The sequence below is a fragment of the Podarcis tiliguerta genome, assembly GCF_965153285.1.
Source record: "Podarcis tiliguerta genome assembly, chromosome: 4".
Taxonomy (NCBI): Eukaryota; Metazoa; Chordata; class Lepidosauria; order Squamata; family Lacertidae; genus Podarcis; species Podarcis tiliguerta.
The window spans coordinates 30,404,525-30,427,122 of NC_139537.1; the positions used below are offsets into that span (position 1 = coordinate 30,404,525).

Below are 22,598 nucleotides of genomic sequence, written 5' to 3' on the forward strand. Positions count from 1 at the left end.
AAGGCATCCACAGTGAGATTGAAGGAGCTAATTTAGGTGCCCACATCTTCCATACTTTCAGATCTACCTAAGCAAATGGCTTTACTATAGAATAAAAAATGTTTTTAATATATGTTAAAAATGGTAAACTTGGTACTCTGTATCAGGGGTGGCCAACTCCCGAGAGACTGTGATCTACTTTTAGAATTAAAATCTGGCAGTGATCTACCCCCAACTTTTTTGGGGTTCAGGTCAAAGTTGTTGAGGAGGAAAGCCCCATTTTTATACAAATACTTTCTTGGGAGTGAAGTTCCATTTCGGGGGGGGGGGGTTAAAGGCAAGGGTCAAAGGGAAAAGTCACTCACAATAATCAATAATATTGTTTTGAAGGAAAACAGCAAAAAATGATAGCAAACTTTGTACACTGGGGTAGAAGACCCAGATTACAATTAGCTGTGATCTATCAACAGTCTCAAGGTGTGTGTGTGTGTGTTGCTGTACCTAATTTACAAAGTTATAGTGCTGTGGCATGATAACTTTGTAAATGAGGTACAGCTATCATCTTTTGCTACTTAAAAAATAATAATTCTATGTCAAAATACAAATGGGTATAGTCTGAAACAAAACTTAAAAAAATATGGTATCATTTTCACCTAGGACACTGTTCCCATCCATGATAATGTCTGCCTAGACCAGTTTTTGAAATCGTTCTTAATATTTCTTATTAATGGCAGAAAAATAGCTTTATAAAGTTTTTCCCAGGTTTTTGTTATATTAATTCCAAGATATTTAATATATTGTGGGCAGATCATAAAGTCTATCTTCTTTCTTAATTCATCTTGTAAATCAGTTCAGACACAACAATTCTGGTTTAGTTTTATTAATTGTCAGTCTGGTCACTCTGCCAAATGCTTCAGTTTTCTCCAGGCAGTGAAACAGGGCGGGCTGCCCTGCCACTTGCAAATGACAGTTCTTCAACAAAACCCTGCATTCTGAAACCAGCTCCCAAAAGGACTATGTTTTGTTGGTATTCCATACGGTTAGAATAAACCATATAGAATCTGACTTTCAAAAAGTAGGTTGACTACAGAATATATGCAATACAGTGGTACCTTGGTTTACGAACTTAATCTGTTCTGGAAGTCCGTTCTCAAACCAAAACCGTTCTTAATCCGAGGCACACTTTCCCTAATGAGGCCTCCCACCACTGGGGCCCTTCCACTGTTCAGATTACACTCTTAGACTGAGGTAAAGTACTCCAATCAAGACACTATTTCTGGTTTTGCGGAGTTTGTAAACCAAATCGTTCTTAAACCAGACTGTTCTTAAACCAAGGTACCACTGTATATGAAGAAATGACTCTCCTGAATTGATTTGGAGATAACCAATCCTTCCCCCAGACTTTCGAAACAGTATGATGCAAAAGAACTGGCTGATTTATGTTTCTGATCACAGTATGTGAAATTCAGCCCACACAATCACTCTTTCTGTTGGCTCTCACAGCCTTTTGTTGCTAGTTTCAGTGGCATGTGAAGCTATAATGGACAGAATTCCCATGTACTTCAAGCCTTACAAACCTATGTTGCCTGGCCTAGTTCTCCAAGCAGCCCATTTCCTTCCATGCAGTCCTAATTTTCAGCTTTCTCCTCATACCTTCTTTTCTTCAGCATCGTATCAACTCCTGTTATTTCCCCAGGCCCTTCCTTTTAAGGTCTGCTTGAGTTGCTTAAGAACATAATAGGAGCCTGATGAATCAGGGCAATGGCCCATATAGTCCAGCATCCTGTTGTCACATTAGGTGAGCTTGCAAGCTAGACCAACACTCTGCCCACCTGCAATTCCCAGCACCTGCTATTCAGAATCATAATGCCTCTAACAGTTGAGGTAGAACATAGCCATGGTGGCTTGCTCTCCTTGAATTTGTCTGAACTTCTTTTAAAGCCATCCAAGTTGGCGACCATCACTTTAGCCACCCTATCTCTTTATTGACTTGAGGGAAAAAATGGCTGCCCCTGCTTGAGGTGGAAACAGCAGCTGAAAGGCTTCTAGCCAGCAAACTTCCAAATGGATGAGAGCACAATTTTCACCTAAGAAACCACTGCTTAAGGTGACTCAGCCTTGTGGTTATTTTAGCCTCCATAGTGAATCAAAGCTATTTGATTCCCTCTGTGCTCCTGAGTTCCTGCTTGGTGCTCTGGAAGCTGACTCATGGCTCTAGCAAAATCAAAAGAGCCAAGCAAATATTGTATACATTTTCTTTACTCAGCTGTACTTCCACAGCTAAATATAGCCCTGGCATGACACACTGCATTGGTTTGCACTCAGTTCACATTTCCAGGATTATTTACAGAATCACAAGGACTCTTTGAAGTGAAAGCACAGATTCCGAAGCAAAAATATGCATCGTAGGGGGAAATTTCACAGCAAATTCAGCTTCCTGCCATGCCGAAGAAGACACCGCAACCTTACCTTCAAATGGAAACTGTATGCTATACAAAGAGATTAGTAAATCCCTTGAGTAAATGCTTTCTCACATTCAAGGGTACAGGCACTTTTACTTCAGACTTGTTGGGGAACGCTATGACAGAATATATGTTTAAACTGCAGACCCATAGACTTAGAACATGGGTTGAGCTTGGCAGGAGTGAAGGAGTGGGGAAGGTGATTTGGAGGGGTGAACCTGCCTGTCAGAGTGCTGGATCCTGTCCCTGCCTCCTGCTATAAGCCCTTTAGGGAACAGACACAACTCAGTGGTACAGCATCTGCTTTACATGCAGAAGTTCCCCAGTCCAATCCCCAACATCTCCAAACAGGACTGGCAATGTCTCCTATCTCAAATCCCAGAGCTACAGCTTCCTATACTTCCCCCACCTGACTACAGTGAGGTAAGCTAAAGTGGCTGGCCCAGATGGGCTGCTGGGGAAAAACTGCAGGCATATTCTGAGTCCAATTTCTCCTGTGCAATGTATATCCACTTGAGGCAGAGCATTCCTGTCCTTTGCAGCTATTTGGTGCTACCTAGGTTTGAAATATGGGCTGCTGGCATAACTTGGAATTTGGCCCTAAGGCTGCATTCCTATGCAGAATTATTTGAAAACAAACTCCACTGAACACAGTTTTGGTTTATCATTAATGAATACATTAAGTTTTCTTGAAGTAGTTCCTGAAGACTTCAGTGCCCAAAGCTAACAAGTGTCAGTCACTTACTCTCTGCCTCTTCCTGTCCCTACTCTGTGGTATTCTGATCACCTGTGTAATGAGTTTTAGTAAATAATAATAAAAAGCAGTGGGGTTACTCCTGAGTACGGAGAGTTGGGTTGCACAACAGCAATGTATATCAGTGAGAGTAGCACCTGAATATTTGCCTTTAACGTGTTATTTTTATTTGACTCTTAGAATGAGGGGATTATGAAGGGCACTCAGTAACCCAGCTATAGGGTAGAGCTGCTCAGAAGTTGAAAAGCTGAGCCAAAACTAACCAACCTTTTTGTTTCCATAGTTCCACCAAAGATCTCCAACATCTCATCAGATGTCACTGTGAATGAAGGCAGTAACGTGACCCTGGTGTGTATGGCAAATGGGCGCCCTGAACCTGTTATCACTTGGAGACACCTCACCCCTACAGGTAGGTAGCCTTGGTCTGTGTCTATGTGCTTCTTATTGTTTCCTGTTTTGCACACCAGCAGAGGAAGTTTCAGTGTAAAAACAGCCAGGAAAAGGTAAGCTCATTGGATCAACAAAGTGTTGATGGGTTGTTTTTTTCTACATCAGACTGTGCCAGTCAACACTGGGACATTCTGCTTGCTGTTAGCAGCTGTTTTCATCTAATAGATGTGGTCTTTGTCATTGCAAATACAATATAGCAATAAGGGAACCTATCACTAGCCGCAGACAAAGTGAAAAGGCCTTGCCCTTCTAATAATGAGTTCAAAGTGAGCCTTTCAAAATCACAAAATTGGCTTCTAGTATGGTGCCAATAGTCATTTCTTACCTGCAGTCTTAAGTCTCTCTATAGACTATTTTTGCAGATAGGTCATAGAAGAAAACAGGTTGGCTCCCCCCACCCCCACCCCCCGTTTTGTGTTACAAAAGAAGAGATGCTAGTAGGAATTCAATGAGTGAGAAACCAGCCAGGCCCATTGACCATTTAATTGTTCCTTTGATACTTTAATGTTGGTTGTCTTGGAAAGGGCACTGTCATTAGCCTGACCCACAGGGCAATCAGAATAGGGAGGTTGCTTTCTGATTATTTATCCTTTTAGCATTTATCTTAGACAGAAAAAGAACATGCTTATGGCAATACTAAGAGCTTCTTGACACTGAAGCCTTCCAGACTAAGTGCTGCATCACACATCAACCAGCAACAAAACCAGGTTCATTATCAAATATGCACTCTATGTGAAGGCACAGCCAGTTTCTGATGAATATTTCTGTATGATGCATGTGTTTTCAATCAGCTGTTTTCAGAACGATGCTTAGCAAAACAAAACCTTATGTGCACACCTAAAAATGTAAAGTGTGAAGTGACCCCAAGATGATTCCACAGTGTTTTCAGCTATATTATAACACACCCACACACACCCACACCCACACCCACACCCACACAACCACACAACCACATGTGGCATATTTTAGCCTTATCATAAAATGGCAATGCAGATTCTAACTGTGCCCAGTGAAATTTTCCACAGACGAGGGATAGGGAACCTATGTTCCTCCAGAAGTTGCTGGACAACAACTCCCATCATCCTCAGCTATTGAGCATGGCATGCTGGCTGGGGAGTTGTAGTCCAACAATATCTGGAAGGCCACAGGTTCCTTGCTGAACCCCCAGTACAATTACTTCTGAATTCTCAGGTAAACGATAGTCAGTTATAGGTCTGACTCTCCAAAATGTTCTTTTTTTTAGGACAGTATGAACCCATTTGTAAATAACTGTCTTTTACATTACAAGGTGTGTTTTTCCCTTGACCTGTACCAGTAATTTCCTTCCATCTTCAAGGAATGTAATTTTCATACATATTTGCATCCTATTAAGCTTTAGCAAGAAGATTTACAATTTTTCAAAGAATGTAGCAAGACATGTGCAAATTCAACTTCTGACGGTGCCTACTCTAGCTCCCACATGTTATCAATGCTGATGATCCCAGCAGATGTTGGAGAGAATCAATTTCAATTCAGCAATTACCCCAGACAGACTCACAATTCACTCTTTAGGTGCCATTTCCTTTAGAAATGGATTCCGCTCTTATTCAGATTAGCGAAAAACACAAAATGAAACCCAGACTGTGTCTTCTGACTTCTGTCTTTTTAAGAATAAGAAATTTGACAATATGAGCCAAGGTGTTAGAGGAGATTAATGCTGTCATAGGAGAAATTTACAGAGCAAGAAATACTGTGAAATTAAACAGCAGGCACGGATCGGAAATTAGGAGGGAAATGGATGGGAATGGAAAAGTTGGAGATTAATTTTAGTTTAGTCACCCTTAAATCGGAGGGGGGATTGTCAGATTGTGAGCCAACCTTACAGTTTATACATAGGACTAAGGTAAACAGGGCTTCTGGGAAAGCCTCTCTGATTTTGCATGGCATGCATGCAGGAAGAAACTGCACCAGTTGTACTTTTGCCTGTCTTGCAACTATTAAAGGGCCCTTTCCACTCTCTTGACGCGGGTGGCGCTGTGGGTTAAAGCCTCAGCGCCTAGGGCTTGCCTATCGAAAGGTCGGCAGTTCGAATCCCCGTGGCGGGGTGCGCTCCCGCTGTTTGGTCCCAGCGCCTGCCAACCTAGCAGTTCGAAAGCACTCTCGGGTGCAAGTAGATAAATAGGGACCGCTTACTAGCGGGAAGGTAAACGGTGTTTCCGTGTGTGGCTCTGGCTCGCCAGAGCAGCGATGTCACGCTGGCCACGTGACCCGGAAGTGTCTTCGGACTGCGCTGGCCCCCGGCCTCTTTGAGTGAGATGGGCGCACAACCCTAGAGTCTGTCAAGACTGGCCCGTACGGGCAGGGGTACCTTTACCTTTACCTTCCACTCTCTTAAAAAAACCACCCCCACTAAAGAAGCAAAGAATGAAGCAAATATAAAACAACTTAGAAAAGCAGCATTTTAAATCAACTAATATATTTACAGTCCTCATGCAGAATGTCCCAGTTTTAATCCCCAACATCTCCAAATAGGGCTCAGAGAGATCCCGACTAAAACCCTGAAGAGTCGCTGCCAGTCCGTGAAGATAGTACTGAACTAGACGGAACAGTGGCTTAACTCAAGATAAGGCAGCTTTGTGCTACTACCCCTACCAATGCTACTAACATTAGTACTACTTCTAAATAATACTAGTGACAGTGTTACATTTCTATCCCACCTTTTGTTCAAGATTAAGGCATCAAGCATGGTATGTTCTGTCCTTTAAACCCTCACAACAACTGTGTGAAGTAGGTTACGCTGAGAGAAAGTGACAGGCTCAAGATCACCCTGTGAATTTCAAGATTGAGTGGTGGCTTGAAACTGGGGTCTCCCCAGCTCTGCTCTGACACTCTAGCCATTCATTACATTACGCTGGCTTTCAGAAGTAGTAGTAGCAACAGCAGCAAAATGATAATAATCCAAAAGGCCTGGTCCTATCCCATTGAAACAAGCTATATAATAAGCAAGGGAGGGAAAGGCTGCCAAGAATAAATGGGGCGGAAGAAGGGAAACTAGCCAACGAAAGAAATGTGAGCAAAGCAAGGCAGAGAGAATGTTTCCTCCACTGAATTCTGAAGTAACCAGCCGTTCCCTTCTGCCGTTGCCAGTACTAGGTGCAACTGTGCCAGCTCCTGAGGTATGATTGGAAATGTGTTCTGTTTCCCACCCCCCTTAATTAAGTTATATGCTTGCAATCTGCTAACTTCCAAGACCTAATTCTGCTCCAAAGGGCTGCTCTCCCACAGCATTTTATTTTCTTCCTCCTTGGAATATTAGTCTTGCAACATTCAGACATCTCTTCTAATGTTACCGCGGAAGTCATTCCACATTGCGTACGGATCATTGGTGTGTATTACAGGAGTTAAGTGGATGCTCATTGCTCTGAAAATCTATCCTGGAGCCTTCATCATTTCTAAAGTTTCCTGCAAAGTAACCCTTTTTTCTACTTGGGTATATTTCTGTATATTTCTGAATGACCACCCCTTCTTATCTGCTAAACTCACTTGCCAATATTGAGTTATTCTATGCTAGCAATAACCTTTATAACTGGTCTGTGAATGAAGCATGTGGCTTATTGCACTGATGTCTAAGGATAATAAAAACAAAATAAAAATAACAGGACTATAGAGAATTCCAGTGAGTTTAAGTCCCAGCACCAAATCAGGATCAAACTCTGAATGTCAGATAGCCAGTCCCTTCACAAAACATTCGACTACTTAAAATAAAACCACAGCTGAGGTGCAGGTGTTCATCGCTTCTTTTTAGAATTATAAAGTACAGTTCAACCCTAGATGATTAGGAGACTCCCAGTGCTTCACTTCTATACTAAATGGTGCTTTTATACTGCCATTAATTGGAAGATAGATAGGAGAAAGTAAAGGCATATTTACATTCCCCCCCCCCCCGCAACAAAAGTAGGAGAAATTGCTTTACTCCCTTGTCTTTTCTTTTACCAGATATGCAAAATATACCAGACATTTTTCTCTCTCACATCAGCCACCAGTTCCTCTAAGCCCATAAGCTGCCTGTAGCAAACTGGCTTCCTCCCTGGTGAGATGGTTAAATTGTCACAGTTGCTGTCGACTGTAGCACAGAAGCCTGGGGTAAAGGGAGAGGAGCTGAGGTATGGGGAAAGAAGCCCTTTAATAATTCAGATGGCAAATATCAATGCAAATCAGCTTTAATTCTGGGAGGTATTCTGGTAATGAAAGCTGAAATGCCATTTCTCAGAATGACATCAGCCCCTGATTCATTCTTCATGACTGTTCTGCCACTTTTGTACGGTAAACAGATTGGTTTGGGATGAGCAAGCAGAGAAGAAAAACAACCGCACCTACTCAGCACAGTCATTGCCCTCTTCATATTCTGGGATGGTGAGCTTTAAAGCTCGGATGACCACCTTTTGTAGCACGTTCAGGGATTCCATGTTGGGCACAGTGATTACCAAAGCTAACCAAGCCATGAATATTTCTATAGCTCAAATGGCAGAACTTTCCTCTGAGGATCAGTCTTGTAATAAGGGTGGGCAGCTGGCAGCACTTGCCAGGGCTCAGGAGCCAACATGTTTGAGGAAAGACAACTCCACTGCCAGAAATGTAAAAAATAATAATACACTGAATGTTGAGAAGATATGGGAGTGAAATTGGAGGCTCCTTTCTAGTGGTTGTTGGGGGTTTGCAGGGGGGGGAGATAATTAGATGCCTCTATCTTCAGTTGAACTTCAATTAAAAGGGAAAAAAACTGTTTTGCCTGAGGCATTCCTGCATTTCAGGTGTTTAGACTAGATGACCATTGGAGTCCCTTCCAGCTGTACATTTCTATGAATCTATGCGTCAAACAAAAAGTTGTTCTATCATAACCTTAAATCCATATGAAATTCTTTTAGTTGGCTGTGGGGGAGGAGAGAATTGGCACCATATCCAATTTCTTACTGTGACAGTCAAATTATGGATAAGAAGGGGTGCTTTGTTTACAGTAGCCTCATTCTTCCTGTGCACATATTCTAGTGTTACCTCTTTCTAAGTGACTGGATATATATTGTGAATATTGTTTAACAGATGGGGTTTCCTCAGCTATTAATTTGCACCTATATTTTCATTATGCATTTGCATGCTCTGCAACTTATTGACACTTCCATTACAAGTTCCCTGTCTTTTTGTTTTTAAATGGAGTAGTTTCTAAGTTGCTGGGCCGAGATGACATGTTCAGCATTTGCCCCAATTAGCTCCCTGTGTGCTTTCTTGAATCACTATTTGTAGCAGAAAGTCAGCTAAGTAGTTCCTGTGACAGTTAGCCTGGCCGTTCCCATGCTAGCGACCAGACGCTTCTCCTGCATGAGGCAATGGCTTGTGGTGAAAATGCTCATTTGTGCAAAGAAGATACTGTGAGAAAGTGTTCTAAGCAATATATTAAATGTCTAAATAAAGGCCATATCAATATCTACCATGAGAGGCATTCAGGCTCATTAGCATGAGAAGTAATGTGAAAATGTCATACATATGCTATGTATGAACCATAACAGAAATCAGAGCCAGTCCATATGTTTACCTACAATAAAATAGTTAGCTGGGAGATTCCATTCCCATCATTTACTTTCCCAATTCCATTCCATGCAATACCAGTAATAGGACAAACACTGCACCCAACTGTCTGGGACAGGCAATTCAGTGCAAATCAAACCTGTCTAACTGGGCTTATCAAATATATTTGATCCATCTCCTTTTCAACAGTAATAATTTCTTAATCCCATCTAGATAAAATACATATCCACATAGCAATGCTGGTGTGTGTGTGTACGCTCAATAAACAATGGACTTAATACAACCTCCCCACAAACTTTGTGCAAATAAATTAGGGTGAATGCTCCATAAACAGATTGTTGGGAAGAAAACCTAAACTTTTATTCAGCATTTATTCTTTTTGAGTCCATTGGGTATTACACTGAAGAAACAATAGATTCTCCTCTAATGTGATAAGAGTTATGGTCCAGTCCAGGCCAAATCTCGTATTTGCAGGTAGTGAGTCATCTGTAAAAGCAAAGAGAAATTCAGGGCACCTTCTTTGAAAAAGGGTTACTCTAGTTATCTAGTTTGAGTTTAGCACAGCATTTGAGTCTGTGAGTGTTCAGAACTCAATATGACACTTCGATTAGGCAATTCAATTCACTGGGACAAAAGTAGCTTGAGGGGGCATGTCTCCTTTTCTTTTTTGCTCTTGCAGAGGGGGAAAAATCATCTCTATCAGTTCTTCGACTTTACATTGCATTCAGAGAAAACAAAAAGTTATGCTTTCCCATACACTGGACTCCCCCACAAGGCTTAGTATTAACCTGAGATGTCCCCGGGCAATGGAAAGGTCCAGCATAGGCTACAGAGTTGAAAGAATCCATTTCTGACTTTGTCCAGCTGTTTCAAGTGGCGCTGCTTATCCCTACCTCTTCCTAGTAATTTGATGTAGTTAATTTGCTTCCACATACTTGATGGCGATGCCTTTGCTCAAAGTCCTCTCTTCACAAGCTTTTTAATCGTGGTTGGTAACAAGTTGCCTCTAACAAAGTTGCCTCAACTCATAGAGCTGCTTTTGGGACCAGATGAAACTGCTAAGTATACCTGAGCCTTAAAAGCTGCCATTGTAATCTGGTGTGCAGTTTTGTAGATATGATAATAATATCCAGTGTGGTGTAGTGGTTAAGAGCGGTAGTCTCATAATCTGGTGAACTGGGTTCGCGTCTCTGCTCCTCCACATGCAGCTGCTGGGTGACCTTGGGCTAGTCACACTTCTCCGAAGTCTCTCAGCCCCACTCACCTCACAGAGCGTTTGTTGTAGGGGAGGAAGGGAAAGGAGAATGTTAGTGGCTTTGAGACTCCTTCAGGTAGTGATAAAGCGGGATATCAAATCTTCTTCATCCCATATTCTGACAGTACTCTGTCAGTCAACCTTCAAAGCATCAGGTAGGGTCTATATGCCCTGTTGGGTAACACACATTTCAGTATGGTTTGATGAGCTACAGCATGAGGGATTTTACCAGCAGGCATCGATAAGGAGCATACATAGGTTTTATTTTTTGTTGCATTGGGCTAGATGCACTTTTATGATCAGCATTTATAGAAGGCAACACAGGGCATTACCTATGTCTTTTGCTTGATGATACAGTTATATTTGATACCATATTTAAAGATATTGGAATTTTTAGGCTCTCAGTAAGTGTGGATATTATGGTTTTATATTGATGGTCTTTATCATAGTGGCTGGTGCTTTTCAGATTACATTGAATGTCATGTCTTTTGAATTGTTTTTACAGACATTCCCTTGGTAAGGGTATGCATTTGACACCTGGTAGGGAGAGCGGTCTGTGTCAGGGTTGAACCAGATATCCTATTTGTGCAGAGCATTTGTTCCTAACTAAGTTATGGGTTGTTTAAACCCACTGGTTTCAGTATTGTTTAATAGGATTTAAGACTACAACGCAGTTGTGTTGTTGTTTTTCTTCTCCTTTTGAGACACTGAATATGCTTGCAAACAGTGTACACCCTTTCCCATCACTAAGGACTATAAAATCCCTGGTGATACACGTCACATGTATAATATTCAGCTTTTGACTGATAGTCCATAGGCAACTCCATATATAGCTGATACATTGTTAAATGAGTCACACAATATTTAATGAGAACCCTTGTGAAAATCTGCTTCCATTTAAAAAATACTAATTAAAAACAAGTTTCTGACCCTTGTGGCTAGACATATGGATTTTAAAAATGCAGGGTGCACATGCAAAAGGTTTCATTATTGGGGTATGGGGCAAAATTAATACACATTATATAGAAATTTACCGCTTCCTCGTGTTTTTTTTTAACAACAAAGCATGGAGTTTGTGCACTTTTTCAAAAACAAATAAAAAATTTCTTAGATAAATGCATAATTTATTTTGAGAGGAGATGAATTTATGAAGTAAATTTAAAAGCTTCCATAAATAAGAAAACAGAAGAAAAGAAATGGAGCAAAACATTTAATTACTGCCCTGTCAATGTCTGTTTTTAAAAGCAAATTTCCTATCTTAATTATAATTGCATTCACATAATTGGGATGAGAGATGTCCTTAAAGTTTTTTAAAAGGGTGCAGCCCTCATGCATTCATCACCACTTCTAAATGGTTCCTGAAGATGACCCCCACTCCGTCACAGGAGGGATACTATGTAGCATCTGTGATGGGATTGTACTGTCCATGATTATGTATTTTCATTCTAAAGGTTTTTGTATATTTTTAAAGAGAGAAAGCAAGCCTAACTAGTATCCTCAAAACCTCTCTTTACAGTGAAAAAACTTTAGCACGAATAATGAAAATTTGGTTAGCAAGTGCTCAGTCTTCTCCGATACTTATTTTCACTGTAGTTCAAATCTGTGCTGTCGGAAGGTCAGGGCTGCTTGCACAGGCAATTACTCTGGTCTCCTCCTGGTTTTCTTCCTAGCTGCTCTGAATCCTTTCACTTCTGCTCCTGCTGTGCCGGTTGGTTTATCCAGAACCATGCCATTAGAGACAAAAAGCTCTCTCTAGCAATGGATATCTGCCCAGGAAGACATCATTCATTCACCCGAATTGTGGGGCTAGCTAACCTTCATGCATGGTACAAAAATACTGGCACTAGATTCTCCAGCAGGGACTTTGAATTACACAGTAAGAACAGCCTTTTGCAAACTGAGGGACTAGGGACCTTTGAGAATGTGCAACATGTCACTACTAAATAGGCATAGGGGGAGGCAAGAAGCCTGGTTCCTTACTTACACATGTTTTATTATTATTATTATTACTATTATTATTATTATTATTACCCTGCCCAATCGAGTGTTAAAGACAATACAGCATTAAATATTAAAAACCTCCCTAAACAGGGTTGCCTTCAGATGTCTTTTAAAGATAAGATAGCTGCTTATTTCCTTGACATCTGATGGGAGGGTGTTCCACAGGGCGGGAGCCACTACCGAGAAGGCCCTCTGCCTGGTTCCCTGTAACCTCACTTCTCGCAATGAGGGAACCGCCAGAAGGCCCTCGGCACTGGACCTTAGTGTCCGGGCTGAACTATGGGGGTGGAGGCCATTTAGGACTTTAAGGTCAGCACCAACACTTTAAATTGTGCTCGGAAATGTACTGGGAGCCAATGCAGATCTCACAGGACTGGTGTTATGTGGTCCTGGCGGCCACTCCCAGTCACCAGTCTAGCTGCAACATTCCAGATTAATTGCAGTTTCCGGGTCACATTCAAAGGAAGCCCCACGTAGAGCGCATTGCAGTAGTCCAAGTGGGAGATAACTAGAGCATGCACCACTGGTGAGACAGTCCGTGGGCAGGTAGGGTCTCAGCCTGCATACCAGGTGTACTGGTCTCTACAAATGCATGTACAGATTATGCACATGTAGGCTCATCTGTCTATTTGGGCACCCTGCTTTATTTTAGAGACTCCATGCATGCACATTGCATGTGTATTGGTTTTGTGCAAACAGAACACTAAATCTTTGTAGGTTGAGCATGGAGACAGCCTCTCCAATTCTACTTACCAAATGCACATATGCATCAACATACACACACGGAGGCTGTGTAAACACATACTCATTTGTAGTTCAAAAAAGTAGTTTACTCAACCTGGAATCGTTCATTCATGTCTTCAATATGCTGCTTTTGATTGAAGAGCCTGCTGTCTACAAGGGTGGGTGTGGTTAGTTGTTTGAAAACACTCCCCATGTTTAAGTTACTCACAGTTTTTCCCTTTCTGCACACGCCTCAGGTGAAGGAAGAAGGAAGTGGTGATTGCGCTCTTGGTGTATGCCCACCCACAACTGGGCAGGTGTGCATACAGCTCCCATTGCTGGGGCCACCTATGTCTGTTTTCTGATGGACACATTGCAGGGTACTGCATAATAAATCTGCAATGAGCTTGTTTTTTCAGAATGAAACTAGTTTCTCTGTAAGTGCTTTTCCAGGGTAAAAAAAAGAGCAATAAATCTAGATTGTGTGTGGACTATGTAGAAAAAGCAAGCACTCATTCTCCATTGATTCTATTATAAAAAGTGTGCATGCAGCCACAAAGGAGTCGTAGCATGTACTGAGATGACATCCTCTTCTGCCTGCCAACCGAAGCAGTTATAAAGGCATATAAAATACCCACTTCTTCAGCAGTGTTTTGTATGTTTAGGGTAACAGACCCTATGCTAGTATCCTGTCTTATGGCCCAGATTTTTTTACAACCAATATAAAACACATTCATATATGCTATATAAAGAAGTAGGGGGCAAATTAAGAAAGGAAAATGTGTCCTCTGTATTTAACTGCTCCAATTTAAGCATAATTCAACGGGCTTCCCATAAAAATGAAATGGAGAGACTTCGTTCCCTCCCATATCCATAACGTGTATCCTCTTCTGCTTGAACCTGGCAGGCTTTCTTTTCTCAGCAGGTAGGGGAAGATGAGTTGTTATAATAAGAAGGAAAAGTTTAGGGCAGCAGCCTCAGGCATGCTTTCTTAAAAAGAGTTTTTTTTTTAATTATTTCATCTCATTTTTAGTTCATTTTCCCCCTCCTGAGTCTCTGATTCGTTTTCCCTGTATCAAAGCAGGGACTACCGGTAGTTCTTTTTAGGGCTCCCACACCCTTCCCAGGCACCAGAAAAGGCACTTTCAACCTTGCCCTGGCAAAGACCCCTATGCATGCCTTCCTGACAGTACCCAGGAAGTCCTTGAAAGCTTATGTATGCTTCTCCCTTGCAAGTTCTCCCCATTACCATGAGCAGCAGCACCCTGAGTCGAAAAGCGACTCAACATTTGCCTGCTAGGTTCAATGTTGGCTAGAAAACATGCTGGCAGGAAAGGGGTTTTTTTTGGTTGAAACACATACAGGATTCAGAAATAATTGAGCTGGACTCTGAAGTCTCTGAGGTGCAGAAGGAGAGGAAAGACAGAAAGATTAATTCCCTTCCTATTGGAGAACTAAGGCAGTGTTCTGATTTATGACTCACAGGCTTCCCAATCCCTCTCTAAACTGTGCTCTTAAATATGCCCTCATTTCGGGATGCTACAGTCTGTTATATGAAACTAATGAGAAATAGAACTTTATTTGTCACATAGGGCAGCTCGCAGGAGCCCAGAGAGATGAACTGCGCTTTTGTTTCTGTTACTGAGACCTTGATCAGAAAATCGCTTCATGCCTGTTCGATTTCGGGCTCATTCGCACAACCTTTTTTTACACGGGGCAAAGTCCGTATGAGTTAGCTATTTCAGCAGGTCTGGCTTATTGAATGATTCTGCAAGACTGTTTGGTAAAAGGAATAAAACTGCAGACCCCAGATATGCCAATAAACAATTCTGGAGGCCATTACCATAAAGCATAACATCAACAAATGATGCATTTACAGAAATGGGTCTGGGGTTATGAGGCATATAAATCAGATATATTAGATCACAATCTGGCCCTTGTTGTGGCACATGCTGGGGGCAGGCAATGGTTCAGACAGAAGGCACTTGCAGAGCAAGATAGTATTAGATGGCCCAAGCAACTAACCCAAGTAGCATGTTCAGAGGAAATGGGATGTTTTCCATTAATTAATGGGAAATGACAGCAGAGAGATGGAGGAAAACAGAGAAAGGGATGTAGTTCTTTGAGTGATAGTGCTAGCATCCAATAGGGGAATTTACCAGACTCACATTTTTACTTCCAACTGCAGTGGTTTGGATGGGAACATAGAAAGAATATATCAGAATCACTTTCAAGTTTCTCTTCTCCTTGAAAATATGTCTGTATGGCAGCAACAGCACCCAAAGAGGGTTCACATCAATGTTTGGCCATCTCTGTCCCACCAGTGCTAGATGCTCCTGTTTCTATCAGCTTCCACCAGAGCCCCAAGAAATTCACTTATTCTGGCTCTTCTAGATGCTAGAAGTGAAATGCGCCTTCTGTGGCTCTGTCCTATGCAGTTCCTCTTGCACAAGGGTGGAGAACATATGACCCTCCAGATATTTGCTGGACCACAATTCCCTGGCCATTGGCCATGCTGCCTGGAGTGGATGGGAGTTGGAGTCCAACACTGGCTGGGTGGTCACTGGTTCCCCACACTTGCTCTAGCTCTGTCCACCTGGTACAGGGAGGGCATCAACCTCCTGCTGAAGCATATTGAATGATGTCTGCTGTTGCACTTCCAACAAGGGGGTGGGACTGATGGTCTCAATCCCTCCCCTCTCCATGCATTCAGTGAACACCATTTTGTTGTGTGGACATGCCTTATGTTAAAAGCCTAGTTCTCACTGACATTTAAATCTGTGTGTGGCTTGTACCACTTCAGGCTCTGCATTAAAAAAACCTCTCTATTCATATAGAAAACTGGATGTCAAGGATAAGAGTTATAGTCTATGTGGAAGGATTTTATTTTTTTTGCATGTGCAGAATAATTTAATCATGTGAAGCCCCTTCTCTAATCTCAAACCCAGAGACAGATTTGCCACCTCAGAGGATTAAAGGCCAGGAACACAGGAGCTGGAAAAAGTTCATTTTGGCCACAGCACTCATAGGGAGCAGCACACTTAAGAGCCGTTGTTAATACAGGTAATGGGGACCTTGGAAAGGCTAATCTATTGATCTAGAGTGATTTCAATTATTCTGCTATTGAGCAGATTCATGGGAGAGTAGTCAGGAAAGGCAAAAGGGTCCTGGAGGCAAGACTCTCACCTCTTCTGTATTTGTTTTTCTGGGCGTTTGACAAAAATCAATTCCTTGTCCTGAGTTTTCTGCCTGGGACACAAGCCAAGGAAAGGCAGGCAAGCTAGAAGTTCAGACAAGAAGGAAGAAAAGCAAACAGATGCATTGGATGATAAGAAAGCTTTGTGTTCAGCACATCACAGTATGTGCCTTGTGCTTATCCCTTATCAAATACTTATGGAGGTCCAGAGCATTGCTGTTGTCTGCCGATGTAAATGCAGACCAGTGCATGGGATTTTCTTTTCTTTTCCTTCTTTTTTAAAGATGAGGGCATTTTTGGCTTGGATAGTGTTCCTTCCAGTCCAACTAGGGAGTCTAAACAGGAGCAATAGTCCTAACTGAAGCCAAAGGCATCTACCCAGAGATAAATGAGGTGTAAGATGGATAAAGCAGATGGACGTGTCATTTCAAGCCGGTGGATCAATGCTGGGAAATCCATCTGTAGCAGATGAAGAAAAAAGGTGACTGATGGAGCTGCAAGGGTAGGAATAAAGTTCAAGGTGCAAAGAAGATAGTTATTAGGGGTAGAGAAATTCTGCCCCATTTCATTTTCATTGGTATTCAGTCAACCATCTGCTCCATCCTGTTTTGCATGGACTTTTTAAAAGAATATATGAAATTAGCCATATCAATTTGCATGCTGTCATAGGGAGGGTTATGTTGTGGTTTTGTTGGGCTGCGTACGTAGTAAAGGGGAGCCACACCAGGGTGAAGGCATCTTCTTTTGTTTGTCCCCATGCTAATTTTGATTTGTTGGTTAGCTATTCTAGTTGGGAATGTTTCCTATACAGCTTGGTACCAGTGGTCTATGTTCACTCCTGACAGGTCCCTCCAGTGTCTAGTTATGATGCTCCTAGCTGCTTAGATCAGGTGGCTTATGGGTTCTTTGTAGTGTGAATGTGCATTGTTGGCTTGTAAAATATATAATAGGACCAGTTCTGGAGTTGCTTCTAACCCCTCCCTCTCTCACACACAAATAAAACTCACTGCCATCAACCGAATGCAACCAACTATGCCCTGGTCTCCCCAATCTCTCTCACTGCCAATGAAAACTAATAAAATTATAGATGAGGAACCTATCCATGCAACGCTGACACAAAAGCCCCTCACATACACTATGTAAAAGAATGGAAATTTACTATCCCCCTTCTTTCTCCCCCTCTCTCTCTGCCCACCTTTCCTCTCCCCCAACCTCATACTGCCTATAACAGTAGTGTCTCACGTCGAATGCAACTGATCTTTAGAAAGAACTCTGTGAATTGAAAAGTTTTTTGCTGAAGAAAACCTTTAATAAAAAGAATTTTTAAAAAAGAAATTACAAAGTGTATAAGCATTATTTGTATTCATGTTTATATACACTTCCCCAAAATAGATATTTTCCAATGCTTTTCAGTGTGCTTTCCCATAAAATATGTATTTTGTACACATTTAAACCATAAAATCCATATTTCCATGCATCAAAACTGCATTACAAAATCTGGAGACGTGTGAAATCCAATTGGGAGTTCCAGTATCTTAAGGGCACCAAACAAATTTCTTCTTCATCTCTAACTCTAAGCAAAGGAAAGGTCAATGAATGAGCACAAGAGGTCTTTTGACAACCAGGAGATAAGACTGCATTCATACTGCTTATCCACAGCAATCAGGAAAAAGAAGACCACAGGCCTTTTGTATAGACCAGAGTATAGACCAGAGTATAGACCTTTTGTCTATAGCCAAGATAGCTAAGGAATCCACCCTAGCAATCAGCTTTCACATGCTGTTGGGGAAGCAACTCTCAAATCTAGGAGCATACAATCAACAGATCATAATCTTTTCACAGCCTTCTGTTGCCCACACAACAGCCTGGATGCCTACCACAAACTATGTGAACTAGACAGGACATGCAGTAGTGGTGAGGAATCTGAAATGGAAAAAATATGCATGGATGGAGATTTTTTTTCTTCCTCATAATCTGAGGACATCCAATGAAGCTGAATGTTGGAAGATTCAGGACAGATAAAAGTATTGTATTGTTCCGTGTATAACATGCCCCCATGTGTAAGACGACCCCTATTTTTTGGACCGCAACAAAAAAAAATGGGGTGGGGGGAATTGCACAAAGTTGTTGAATTTTTTTTTTGGAAGGGGGTTTCCCAGAGTTGTTGAGCTTTTTTTGGTTTTTTTTTTTTTTTGGGGGGGGGGGGAGAATCACACGCAGCAGGCCTTGCCGCAGCAACCAGTCACATGTCCAATAGCTGTTGCCAATCTCCTACTGCTTGCTGTCACCATTCATGTATAAGACGATCCACAATTTATGACTATTATTTATGACTATTATTGGAGGCAGTAATGCTTCTGAATATCAGTTGCTGGAAACCACAGGAGAGAGTGATGTTGTGCTTGAATCCTGCTTGCAGGTTTCCCATGGGCACCTGTGAAAACAGGATGCTGGATGGGCTATTAGCCTGATCCAGAAAGTCTCTTCTTATGCTCATACTTTTGCAATAGCTTACATTATTGCACCCCACCCCAATTTCCGAGCAAGATTCCGGGCTTGCAGGCGCTTACCCAGGGTTCATGTTTCCTTTGGGAATGAGGCACAGTGGAGACTGTGCTGGATATGTGGTTTATTTACATATAGATACAACCAGAGCCTACAAAGGACGGGTTCACAGCATTGACACCCTTAAAAGGTCTTGTTTCTGCTATAGCCACAGCCTTGGTTTCAAACAGAACTCAGACATTGCACTCAAACGCTGTTCTGACTCTCTCTCTCCAGCTTGCTGCTTTACTTCTAGGTCACATCACAACTCTAAGCTCTGGTTTTCTCCTTCTCTCTGTCTGTGAATTGCCCACCCATTAGCCATATCCCACAGAGCACCTTCCTTTGTTCTCCTTACACCTCACCAGGAGGTTAGTCTGACTATTCCAAAAATTAGAACCCTTGATTAAATTCTGACACTTGCTGGATCCAGGGATTAGAGGAGTCTGGCACACAACTTAACACCCCAAATTCATAACAATACAAACAACTGGTTTTAATCTCCATGGGCCTCTGATCCCCCAAGACAGAGTTGTAGGAAGCAGATTCTAATAGCTATGAATTTTCTGGTATTCTGATAAAATAAAATTGCAGCATGGATATATAGGTAAGTGACTCATAAATTGAAGTACGTTTTGTGATATAATTATAACCTTCTGGTAGAATAACCACAGCAGTGATGTAGTCATTTAAAAGTTGCTTCACACTGAAGACTGCCTTTCTATTACTGTCTTAGTTTTTTTAAGTGTGGCAATCATACTGAGAGAGAAGAAAATCCCACAGCTTTTAGCCTTAAACAAAGTATTATCTATTAAGAAGAGCTACAAAATCAGTTTTTGACCTATCCTATGTTTGAAAATACCATATTTTTTGCTCTATAAGACTCACTCTTTCCCTCCTAAAAAGTAAGGGGAAATGTGTGTGTGTGTTATGGAGCGAATGCAGGCTGCGCAGCTATCCCAGAAGCCAGAACAGCAAGAGGGATCACTGCTTTCGCTGCGCAGCAATTCCTCTTGTTGTTCTGGCTTCTGAAATTCAGAATATATTTTTTCTTGTTTTCCTCCTCCAAAAACTAGGTGCGTCTTATGGTCTGGTGCATCTTATAGAGCGAAAAATACGGTAGGTTTTGCTTGGATGAAAATTGGAACACAGGTTTCAATATTCACTAATGCTCTCAAATGCTGCTGCAATGAACAAGGTTGGTTGGTCCTACCATTAGCCAGAGTGAAGGCATTGCCTAAGGCAACAGATTTTGGATCCAGGGTGCACATTACTTAAAACATGGCTAAGTAATTCTTTTTCACAATTGAGATCCAAGCTGGCTTGGGGAAAAGGCATCAAAATGCAGTAGCCTATTTCCTAAGAAACAGCAGGATAGATGTGGATTGTGGCTCTTGTCATGTGTACTCTAATTCCAAAGCTAGTGGTGGGAGGGCACCAGATGTAGAGTAAACAGGAGTGTGTGCACAGCCTGGGTGCCATGAAAAGGCAGAAAATTGTTGGCTGCTTTAATTTATTTTTTTATTGTATTTTCAATGCCAGGGAGGGGAAGAGACGCTTGTGGAATTTTCTGTTTCGGGAGCCGAAACAACTTGGCCGGCCTTAGGTTCTGTACACCTTCACTTGAAGCAGCTGCAATTTGCTGCTATGCCTCAGGCAGGAAAAAAGTATTGGGCTGACTCATGCTACATCTGCTCTGGGACTTGAGCAATTTTAATGGGACAGTAGACAAGTCACAGATATAGGGAGGAGGTATCTGAACCAAACTGGAAGATCCAAACAGCCTGGGTACAAAACAAATGTAATTAAGGGAAGGAGGGGGGAAATAGTGAGCAGCTATCATCAAGGGAGCTTCTTAATTATCTGTCATAGGAGTTATTTCCCCAAGGGTCAGGGAAGTGAAGAATACAAATAAAAGAGTGTTTTTTTAGGATGTGGCTAGGGAATTGGTATTTAATAGAGCCAAACAAATGTATGCAGCAGCAAATTCTGAACTTGATATTATATAAGGGTAAAGTATGATAATGAATAGCTCATACTAACCTTTGCAAGCCTGATGCCAACCACATGTTTTGAATTACAGTCCGAGCTTACAGAACTATGCTGGCTGGGAGTTATAGTTCAAAACAGCTGGAAAACATCAGGTTGGCAAAGGCTGTCTTATCCTGTATGTTGCTAGTAGCATTCCTTTCGTATGGTTCTTTCCGGGTTGGGGGAGAAAATTCAATTCAAGTTCACATTCAATGAACCCAACCTAATTCACACTTTCTGAAACAATAGCCAAACCAAGGCTCAACCATGCTTCAAAATTTGTGCTTCTCCAAATGCCATTATCCAACCAAGTAATATGTACAAAATGTATATGCTAGGTTAAAGTGCACATAGAAAACTATATATTCATGAATATATATATATGTGCCATATAAAACTGTATTATATTAGGGAGAATTGATTTGCAAAAATGTGTACATAGGGCAAAATGGAATACAAAAATGTGTATATTTGAAGAAATTTGCACTAAAATGCTGATGATTTCCATGAGGACTTTTAAAAAAAATACCACAAGCTGATTTGAAAATGTGAAGAACTTAATTTAAGATTGGACAAAAAATGAGAAACTGATGGAAACTGAAATTGACAGATTCACCCATCTCTAGGTTCTTTGAGAGACACTCATGGCTCAGGAATCAGTTCAGATATCATGCTTTGTTTATTTGTGGCTAACTGTTGTTTTTTTAAAAAAATAATATTTATTAGAAGTTTAAAAGTTACTTGTAACTTTTATTTGTGGCTAACTGTTACTTGGTATGCACTTGGTGATATTGAAGCATAAGAAGACACCAAGTGATCTATTGGATCACATTGTGAGCCAGCATACTGATTCCAACCACATCCCAGAATGTATTGCATCCCAGGATGGATTGAGAACCAGGACTATTGTAGTCCTCTACAAGCTCTCCACTTTCACATCTGAATATTCCATTTTCTATAGGCTCTTTTCTCCACATTAGGTTCTCTGTCATAAGGGCAGATAGGAAAACACTAGTGGAAATGGCAGAGATTAAGCTGAGAAGCCTTGTGTTTGAATGCTACCACAGCCATGATCTCACTTGGTTCCCTTGGAAGTACTAAAGCCCTATTCACTTGTTATGCCCTCCCACTGCATGCATCTAGTGAATGCGTAACAAAGAATAAAAACATTCATGGAGGAAAATCAGTGGAAACAAATCCTGATTGGGTGCTGATCTTTCTTTCACTCACTCTCTCTCACTCACACACAGACAAACACATGCATACACACGCCAAGGCCAGGTTAATGATTTCCTTGGAGACTTCTGGGATCAATGAATGGAGTTTGTTTTAAAGGAATGAGCTTTGTGCTGGAGGTTTTGCAACTTGTTCTAATGAGAGGCTGTCTATCAAACTTAAGTGGCATCAAGTGACTCAGAACAAGAGCTCTTGGGCGTTAAATGGTTCCTACCAAATACCAAAGCCATTATCGTGATTGGCTGTTATGGCCCTCTAAACAGCAAAAGTGATTAAATTGGTCGTTATGAAACCCTGAAGATGCATAATTATGAAAAATACAGCTTGAGTGCAAGCGTATTTTCATCTCTAGGCTGCTTTCTATCTCAAAGAGGAAGAGATACCAGAATGTTTTATATGCAGAAGTTG

The 22,598-nt window shown here is 41.5% G+C and overlaps 1 protein-coding gene across 1 annotated transcript in view; it reads left to right on the top strand.

The window, feature by feature from the left end:
• Nucleotides 1-22,598, top strand: part of LSAMP (limbic system associated membrane protein) — a gene marked incomplete at its 5' end in the record, with an annotated part of 434,032 nt that overhangs the window by 286,000 nt on the left and 125,434 nt on the right. The window contains one exon of the mRNA XM_083439051.1: nt 3,479-3,604. Coding sequence (XP_083295177.1) covers nt 3,479-3,604 — 126 coding nt within the window. The remainder of the gene's footprint in view (nt 1-3,478; nt 3,605-22,598) is intronic.